The sequence below is a fragment of the Peromyscus maniculatus genome, chromosome 4, assembly GCF_049852395.1.
Source record: "Peromyscus maniculatus bairdii isolate BWxNUB_F1_BW_parent chromosome 4, HU_Pman_BW_mat_3.1, whole genome shotgun sequence".
NCBI classification, from domain to species: domain Eukaryota; kingdom Metazoa; phylum Chordata; class Mammalia; order Rodentia; family Cricetidae; genus Peromyscus; species Peromyscus maniculatus.
The window spans coordinates 134960923-134970989 of record NC_134855.1 but is presented as its reverse complement, the minus strand read 5'-3'; the positions used below and the strand labels follow the sequence as shown (position 1 = coordinate 134970989).

At 47.9% G+C, this 10067-nt stretch overlaps 1 protein-coding gene across 4 annotated transcripts in view; it reads left to right on the top strand.

Annotated features, from left to right (window-relative positions):
* Positions 1-575: 575 nt before the first annotated feature.
* The window catches only part of Gss (glutathione synthetase), a 31239-nt gene continuing 21747 nt past the window's right edge, over positions 576-10067 (top strand). Inside the window, exons 1-2 of one of the 4 annotated variants that reach the window (XM_006988250.4) lie at positions 576-703; positions 5373-5507. In XM_006988250.4, coding sequence (XP_006988312.3) covers positions 5379-5507 — 129 coding nt within the window. In that variant the 5' untranslated portion in view covers positions 576-703; positions 5373-5378. Of the gene's footprint in view, positions 763-1247; positions 1267-5372; positions 5508-10067 lie in introns of those variants that run through there. The other 3 variants (XM_076570958.1, XM_076570957.1, XM_076570956.1) reach the window with 3 other exon arrangements.

Here is a 10067-nt window from a genome sequence, read left to right as displayed (position 1 = left end):
AAATCTGCCCGCATCTGCCCGCACCTAACATATGAAACTGTCTCTTTTCGCTGCTTGGGGCTCTTAACAGCCTGCCCCACACTCTAGAGCTCATCTTTTATTGACATCAAACTAATTAGGAGTTTGGTATCTTAGTCATAATTAATTCCCTAGGGTTTGGTCAGATACGTTTCATTTAAGTAACCTTTTAACAGGCGCCTCAGAGTTTGAACAAACCTCTCACAATCTGGGAATAAGAAAGTCACATTGCTGTGGGTTGCCAGAGCATGAGGGGTCTGCGTAGGGGTAGGAGGATCATGAACCTGCGTATTTAAAGACAGCCCCAGAGAGGGCGGTTACGGGTGGGTACTTGTTGCTCTTGCAGGGGACCCGATGCCCTCCCTATTCTACAGTGTCCCATCTCACTCTCGGGGATCTAAGCCTGCAGGCAACATCCCGCCGATGGAGTCACACCCCTTCCCTACTTCCCGAGGCCTGTTCCCCAGGGTACCGATGCATCCCTAGAGCCCAGGTCGCTTCTCACGAAGTGCCCCTTCCCGGCCGCCGTCCAGCTTCACGGACGCAGGGCGCCTTCCCTTCCCAGCTCTTCGAGCCCAGCGGGGCGGTCTGCGCAGGCGCCCTGGGTCCTGCCGAGGCCCCGCCCCCTGAGCCTGGGTAACGGCGTGAGGCGTTGGAGCTTGGCGAGCAGCTGGACAACGAGCGAGTAGGTCGGGGCTCGGCGACGGCGGCTGGCGAGGGTCAAGTTTCCTCGGGAGGAGAGCTGTGAGGGAGGGGTCTGAGAGCGATTGGAACGCGGCGGCCGGGCGGCCGGGCGGGCAGACGCGGCGGCCGGGACGGCGGCCGGCACCGGGGGGAACTTGGGTCCAGTGAGGGGGTTGGGCTGGCGCGTGCTGAACCTGGATCTCTAGCTCGCCTGCTCCCAGCTCGGACGCGGTCAGCGGGGCTAGAGCCAGAGTTCCAGGAAACGTATTAAAAAGCCACCATCAAAAACTGAGAGAGCCCAGGACCAAACTTTGTCCAGGGATGGGGAGTGAACGGGGCCCATCCTGGGGACAAGCCAGGGCCAGCTACCCTGCTGTAGCTCCAGGCCCCGAGCCCGCCCTGGCCTCGCCCATGGGATTAAAGTCCGGCCGGATTTCTACGTGGGCGTTTATTTAAAGTTTTTCGTGATTCACTCACCACTACTTAGTTAACCTTAGATCACTGGCTACTGTGATCTAGCACTAGCAGAGAAGTATCAAGGCAAATGCTGTTTTTATGGTAGAGGTACGAACCTGGACAGGGACGTCCAGGGATGGCTTCCAAAACTAAATCAAGAGTTGTGGGGAGTGTTCCAGGATGACTACAGCGACCGTGGACGTAGCTCAGTGGGAGAGCCTTTAAAGCCGCAGGGAAACCAGCATCTGCCTGCGAGACCTAGGAAGTGAGAGAGGGTGGTGCGTCTCAGTCACTTAAGACGCTTTGACGACTCTGATTCTACTTGGTGCCCGGGGACGAGGAGGGGGTTGGCCAGTGATTGGGAGAGGCAGACATAGAGGAATTCAGAGCACTGCGCTAGGTCAGCAGGATCCACAGGACTGGAAGAGATGGGATGTGGGGGAAAAGTGCATGCAGGGGAGGCCTGGGCGCCAGGGGGAGATTCATCAGAGGAGGAGCATCCCAGGGAGCAGCTGAATATTCTGCTGGAAAACCAGGGAAGTACTTGCTGTGAAAATGCAAACTCAAGTGTCATTAGCCAAACAAGTCACAGAAGGGTTAAGTCTATAGAAAGAAAACCAGTTAGCAGTTTTCTAGTTGCTGTTGTTGTTATAGGGTTTGTGTGCATGAGTGTGCATGGACGCCCACAGTTGACATTCTGTTTCCCTCAGTTGTGATACACCCTTTGGAGCTGTGTGTGTGTGTGTGTGTGTGTGTGTGTGTGTGTGTGTGTGTACAGATGTGTCTGTTTGCATGTGAGAGTGCGTTTATATGTACACGCACATGTGGAAAACTGAGCATCAGGTCACTTGGTCACTCTTCACCTCTGTCTCTGCCCCTCAAATTCTGGGATTATATATAGGTCACCCCCATCTGCCCAGCATTTATGTGGGTGCTGGGGATCTGACCTCTGGTCCTCATGCTGTGTAGCAGGCTCTCCACCTGCTGAGCTACCCCCCAGCCCTCTCCCTTATTTTTTGAAGCAGGGTCTTATTGAACCTGGAGCTCACTCACAGTCACTGACCAGCAAGCTCCAGAGGTCTAGCTGTTACAATGTCCACAGCATCGGGGCTTCAGAAGAGTACCACACTACTGTGGCCATCTTTTGTGAGTGCTAGGGATTAAGTTCTTTTTCTCCTTCTCCTTCTCCTTCTCCTTCTCCTTCTCCTTCTTCTTCTTCTCTTTCTTCTTCTTCTCTTTCTTCTTCTTCTCTCTCTCTCTTTTTTTTTTTTTTTTTTGTTTTTTTTGAGCCAGGGTTTTTCTGTATAGTTTTGGTGCTTGTCCTGGATCTCACTCTGTAGACCAGGCTGGCCTGGAACTGACAGAGATCCACCTGGCTCTGCTGGGATTAAATGTGCGCGCCACCACGGCCCCGCTCGGGGATTAAGTTCTTGCCTAATGCTTGTGTGGCCAGCACTTTACCAACTGAGCCACTGCCTCAGCCCTGCTTCTGTTGTTATTACTGACACAGGGTCTTCCTGTGTAGCCTAGGCTGGCCTCAGACTCATGGTTCTCCTGCCTCTACTCGCTGAGTGCTGGCATTGAAAGCCTGGACCACCATGCCCATCCATAGTAATTATTTTTAATGTCCCTAGTACCTAGCCAAGGGCCTGGCATTAGTAAGCCAAGCAAAACCCGGCAATAGACAGCTATTGGAATTCTAGGTATGTAGAGATGGGGACTAGTGGAGGTCCAGTTGGTCTAATGTTGGAGCCATGGGTTCTCCTCTGGCCCTGTTACTAAGTTGCTATATGACCTTTAACAAGTCTCCCACTGCTTGTGAAGTGGGTACAGCCAAGACAAGTTCCTACATACAGCACTCTGCTATGGGTTCATGTGTTGGGCTTGGTCCCCAATGTGGTGACTTTGGGAGGTAGTGGGACCCTTAAGAGGTGAGGCCTGGTGGGATGCCCCTAGATCATTAAGGAAGCTGGCCTTGGAAGGCATTGAGATAGGAGTGAGTTGCTATGGGTGAGCCTGAGTCCTGCTATTCGGTTCCTTCCTGCTGACATGCCCATCATTGAAAGGCTGTCAGCCAGGGAGTCCTCACCAAGCCAGCACCATGCCCTGCAGCATTCAAACCAGAGAGCTTAATTAGTAAACTGTTCAGCTGGGTGTGGTGGCTCATGCCTGTGATGCCATTGCTTGGGAGAGCGGAGGATTGCTGAGTTGGAGGCCAGTCTGAGTGACATAGCAAAATCCTGACCAGAAAAAAAAGAAAGTAATAAAACTTCTTATTTGAAATATATTTTTGAGCCTGGCAGTGGTGGTGCACGCCTTTAATGCCAGCACTCGGGAAGCAGAGGCAGGGGGATCTCTGTCTTGAGATCACATGTTCATTCTGTCAAAGCATTGTGCTGAGGCTGACTGACTTGGATGAATGATCTAAAACCACGAGGAGGAGACAGAGGCTGAAAATGATGGAGGTTATCTATCATTGTCCATCTCCCTTCTTGACGACCCCTGAGTACGGCAGCCATGTTTGTTTCTTGGAATTAAGTGACAGCAGGGTAGGACAAGAATAGTGACCAGATAGATGTTTCCAGGTTTTTATCCAGATCCTCTGAAGCCCGAACCTGCTATAAAATAAATGAATAGCCAGATGTGAGCTGGTGGACCTCTTAGCACCTCTGGCAGCCAGGCAGAGTACTTCTTCACTTTGGGCCGGGCAGCTCAGTTTCAGGTATTTCTACTTTGATAAAGTAATTTCTTTTTCTTTTTGCTTTGTTTTTCAAGGCAAAGTTTCTCTGTGTAGCCCTGGCTGTCCTGGAACTCACCCTGTAGACCAGGCTGGCCTCGAACTCACAGAGATCCACTTGCCTCGGCCTCCCAAGTGCCAAGATTAATGATAATGTGACTTCTTAAAAATATTTTTTGTCCCTTTTATATGTGTTGATAAATGTCCACATAAAGATGTAATTGCTTTGTGCTAGTAAACTGGCTCCTGGTATAAGGGAGAAATTGACTGTAGACGGATTTTTCTTTGGGCCGCCAGCTCACAAATAATGACTTGGAGACTTACTAATTATGAAAACTCGGCCTTAGCTTAGGCTTGTTCCTAACTAGTTCTTATAATTTAATTTAACCCATATTTTTTCATTTATGTGGCTGGGATGCCTTTGCAGTTCTGCCCATCCTGTTTCTTCCAGGGCTGACTGATGACTCCGCCTTTCTTCTTCTTCAAGACCTCTCTATCCCCAGAAGTTCTGATAACCTCTTCCTGCCTAGCTGTTAGCCATTCGGCTCTTTATTAAACCAGTCACAGTGACACATCTTCACACCGTGTAAAGAGATATTCCACAACAGTTGATCTTATTTGCATTTCATGACATTGCACAGTCTCCTCCCCTACCTGCTGTGTAATTTGTGTGATATCTACTGATGTAGGAATAAGAAAGGGAATCAGTGCCAAGAGAGATGACTCATTAGGTCAAGGTGTTTGCCACAGGCTGACGACCTCAGGTTGATCCTGGAGAGCCATGTGGTGGAAAGCAAGAACTGACTTGCAGAGTGTCGAATGACTTCTACCAAGCATTCCATGCCAGCTCTCGCGCACACACACACACAAATAGATGTAATAAAAAAATTAAAGAAGGGGAATTAACAGTTTCCATTTTAGGAAAACATTTTAAAATGAAGTTTCAACCCCTTCCTCCCGCTGAGCCCTTCAGTCATAATCTCTGGGGTGGGGCCCAGTAATATGTATTTTTTCCCCAAGCAACCCAGAATGTTAAGCCAGGTTTGGAAACCCATTTATCCCTTCCTACTTATGCACAGATAGGGAACCGTAGTTCTGGGAGGGGAAGTTACTTGTTCCAGTCACATATGGCATTAGAGCCTCTTTCTCCATTGAGGAGTTTAGGACCGGAAGTCCAGAGACCTGCACTGGAACACCACCTAGACCTGCCATTGTCTCCAGCAAGTCGTTTTACTCCTCTGAACCTTGGCTTCCTCCCTGTGAGAGGCATACCCTTGTTGTATTGAGACCCCAAAGAGGGAAGGGACAGCCTTGGAAGCACCGTGGGACTGGTTTTGTGCACATGGAGGAAGTGGAAACAGTTTGTTCCCTACCACAACTGCCCCTCCATGGAACTGGCCAAGTCTCACAGTATTGGCTGTAGCCACATTCCAATGGCTGCTGGGCCCTCTGTCACCAAGCCCTCTTGTCTTCACAGGTGGGGATGGCTGCCAGCTGGGGGAGCATCTTGCAGGATGAGAAGCAGCTTGAAGAGTTGGCACAGCAGGCCATAGACCGAGCCTTGGCTGAGGGCGTGTTGCTGAGGTCTGCACAGAATCCCAGCTCCTCGGATGTAAGCTGCTTAGAGCCTACCCTCCCGGGATGGGGGCAGCCCCTTTGGGTCAAAGACTACATCTCTTTCCTTATTTTATTTAATAACTAAAGTTGATTCCTAAAAGTATGTAAAGTAAAAAGCAGCATGCTGGAGTAATCAAACCTAAATCTGAGGGTTGAAGTGTGATTTAGGCAGCTACTTAATTCCTGTAAGGTGTACTTTCTTCCAGTAGGTGAACACAGTATGACTACATAATTGACCATGTGAGGCAATTAGGAGATCGTTCCCAGGAAGCACTTTGTCAGGGGACCTATCATAATCAAGCACCCCCAATCACATGTCTTCTCTGCAATTGCTTTTGTTTGTTTGTTTGCTTTTGAAACAGAGTCTCAGCATGGAGCCCTAGCTGGCTTAAAACTCACTGTATAGACTAGGAGGGCCTTGAACTCATGGCGGTCCTCCCACGTCTCCCTTCTAAGTGCTGGGACCCTAGGTATGCATCACCATGCCTAGCTTGGTTTTTGATATGCTCCTTCAGCTTTTTGTGCACATACATATGTATATATATACACATACACATATATATGTAATTTAAAATATAAAATATACATATATGTGTAACTTAAAATCCAAGTTGAACCATACATATTATTATTCTCTGCTGTAATTTTAATTTTTGTTTAGCAATCTGTCTTAAATCTCTTTCTAAGGAATTAGCCTCCTGTGAGGGTTAGCTTTATATTTTGATAAAACAGTATCAGTTTATTTTTATTGTCAAGGGCTATAACAGATTAAATGTTTAAGAGTAAAGGCCAAATTCTAGTGCTTATTCTCTCTGCTCTAGGCCTACTGCCCCCAGTGTCATAATTATGTCACGTTTGTGTAAGTATGTGGTAACGCTCAGTATTATTTGAATAAATCTGTTCTGTGATGCAAAGATTAACACTCATTGGTATATCAATTTATCAGGCAGCAATTTTATTTTATTTTATTTATTTATTTTTGCTTTTTCAAGACAGGGTTTCTCTGTGTAGCCCTGGCTGTCCTGGAACTCACTCTGTAGACCCGGCTGACCTCGAACTCAGAGATCCTCCTGCCTCTGCGACCCTAGTGCTGGGATTAAGGGTGAGCACCACCACCGCCGGCTCTAGAATATTTTATTTTATAATTCAAGAATAGGCTATTAAATAAACTGACCAAGGCAGTCAAAGGCAAAATTTTGTTTAAATTCAAGGGTTTCTCTTACTTTACAGCCTCCATTCCACACATACTTACTTTAAAAGAAATTTAGTGTATTTTTTGTTTGTTTTTCTGAGATAGGGATTTTTTTTTTTCTGTATATCCCTGGCTGTCCTGGAACTTGCTCTGTAGACCAGGCTGGCCTCTAACTCTTCTGAGTTTGCTCATCTCTGCCTTCAAATGCTGGGATTAAAGACGTGTGTCACCACCACCCGGCTTAATGTATCATTTTTGAGAAATACTCTGTTAGAGATACCTACTATTTCCCACACATAATCATCTGGTATTATACTTGTTGCCATAATTATGAAGGTAGCCAAGTTTCTTGTAATTATTAACCTGTTATGTGGTTCACTTATATATTAGCCAAATGCGCTTGTCATTAATGCCATACTTTCCCAGTTTTTGATGCTCTGATATATTGATTTGAGTCTGTCGTCACTATGAAGCTTTTCTGTGACACCTGCAGTCAGCCCTACAGCTCTAACCTGCTGACATGTTCAGAGCAGAACACTGCACAGTTCCCTAGGTGCTGCCACCACCAGCTTTCACTGCTTGTCATAGGTCTTGCTGCACACCGTCACATTTTACTTTATTCGTATGAAATTGTCCTGCTCAGGGACAATTTCATTCTGTTCTAGTGTTCCAGCGGTTTAACTTTCTGTACCGAGGGCTGTTAGGGAACGTTATGTCTGCAGATAGCACAACAAGGAATCATGCGTGCGTGCTTGGGCAGCTGTGTGTGTGTTTCTCTAGGACTGATACGTAAATGTAGAGCTGCTGTATCCACACTTAAAACATCTCCTCCTTTACCTGGGCTTAGTCACACTTCTGAAGCAGGGGGATTGCTTGAAGGCACAAGTTGAGACCCACAGGACAACATACTAAGATATTATCTCAAAACAACAATAGCAACCAAACAAAAACCGCTATCCTTAGAACAAAACAAAAATGGGGCTGGGGGAGATGGCTCAGCGGTTAAGAACAGAGGACCTGGTTCAATTCCCAGCACCCCGTGGCAGCAGCTCACCACGGTCTGTAATCGCAACTCTGGGAGTTGCAGCCCCTTACACAGACACACATGCAGCAAAAGCACCAGCTGCACATAAAATAAACAATAATCAAAGCAAAAAGAAATCGGTTTCTTTTGCAACTAGATAATACATTCAGAAAACATTTTCCTGTGTCAAAATGCAAAAGTTTCAAGAGTCGATTAACCCACTCCTCCGCATTCCCTGTCCACCCAGCCCCCCTCTCCTAAAGGCAGCCTATGCTTAGTGCTTTACTTATCCTTCCGGGTGATCATGAATAAATAACAGGTAAATAGCTAGATGTTTGTTTCCTCTCCAATTGTTTGTTTTGAGATGGGGTCTCACCGTGTAGTCTATACCAGCCTCTAACCCTCTATTCTCCTGCCTCAGGCTCCTGAGTGGCTGTACTTCCTGTTGTGTACCTCCTCACCCAGCCCCTCCCTCTGTGTATGCAAAGGCATGGACTAGACCAGCTCCTCTGTCTTTTGCTCCTTTCTTTTCTTTTCTGTCCTTCCCACCCTGCTTGCTTGCTTGCTCGCTCGCTCGCTCACTCGCTCGCTCACTTGCTCCCTCCCTCCCTCCCTCCCTTCCTGTCTTTCTCCCTGCCATTTGCTTTTAACTCTGCCCACGCTGGTCACCTCTTCTTCTGTTGTTTCTGTGTGGCTCAGGTATGGGCCTGGTGGATGGTCCAGACTCAGGTGCTTGCCGAGGCTCGAGTACATGAGAATGGCAGTTACTGAGAGCTGGCTGATACTGTGGGAGGTTGGCCTCTGGTTTTGGAAATAGTATTGCTTGGCCTAGGAACTTCAGGTTTATGAATTACCAGAATCCAAGGTGGAATGTTTTCTTGTTCAAGTTTTTATTTCTTCCTTTAATAAATGGGTATCATGTGAAAGTTTAATATTTAATCTTTCTGGGATTTAATGGGGCCTACAACAGGCACAGACCTCAGTGAGACTTCTTTCTTTGGGGAAATGAGGATAGTTTGAGTCAGGGCCTGGAACTTACGGCAATGCTCCTGCCTCAGCCTCCAAGTCCTGAGATTTTAGATGTGTACCACTTTCCTTGACTCTCAGTGAGATTTTGCTGTCTTTATTTAAACATTTGTTATTATTTGTATGTATGTATGTATGAGTTTGTATGTGTATGTGTGAGTGCAGGCACCCACGTGTAGGTGAGAGGACAGCTTTTGGAATCGGTTCTCAGCTTCCACCTTTCTTCTGCTGTGCTGCAGTCCAGGCGGCCGGCCCAGGAGCCTCCGCACGGCTCTCCTGTCTTTGCCGGCCCTGGGCCCCAGAGCGTCCGTGAGGCTCTCCTGTCTCTGCTTGCCACCTCGCCCTAGGAGTGCTAGGATCACACGTGTGCACCACTACGGCCCGTTTTGCTGCTGTGTTTGTTTTGTTTTGACCCCCCAAGCCATCTCCCTGGTCCTCAGTGACCTTCCCAATGCAGAGAAAAAGACGAGGCTGCAGAGAGAACTCAGCAGTTAAGAGCACTAACCAGGGTTCAGTTCTCAGCGCCCACATGGCAGCTCACAGTTGTGACTCCAGTTGCAGGGGTTTGGACACCATCACACAGACATACATGCAGGCAAAACACCAGTGCACACAAAACAAATCATTTAAAATAAAGTAATGTTTTTAAAAAGAGAGAGGAAAAAGACCCTCCCCCGTGTGTGTGTGTGTGTGTGTGTGTGTGTGTGTGTGTGTGTGTGTGTGTGGTGCAGGCATATATGATTTTGTTCTAATTCATACTTGGCTCCAGGTCAGCACAGCCTTGACATGGAAGACTAGGTGAGTCAGCCAGAGGTTCTCACCTTTGTAGCACGGGGTTTAGTTGGAGAACGGACCAGGGAATAAAATTCAGGCCTGTCGCTGGAGGAGGAGGTGCAGGCAGTACAGCATTAACTGTCATTTAATGACCACTCACCGTGAGTCAGGCTTTATTCTAAACACTCTGGAACTGCTGACTCTTTTAACCCTCACCACAGCAGCGCTGGAGAAACTGCAGCCCAGAGACGTTAGATAACCCAGCTGAGGTCATTGAAATCGTGGGGAGCCTGGCAGAGCCGGGATCTGATCCCATAGAGTGTGGCTCCGAGGCCATGCTCTGCATATTCTCCCGTCCTCTTGGGAAGCCTGGTAGGAGTAATTCATTTTGACTAGAGGTCAAATGGGGAATGATAGTTAAATTAGAACTTAAAAGACAGATGGCGGGCCGGGCGGTGGTGGCGCACGCCTTTAATCCCAGCACTCGGGAGGCAGAACCAGGCAGATCTCTGTGAGTTCGAGGCCAGCCTGGGCTACCA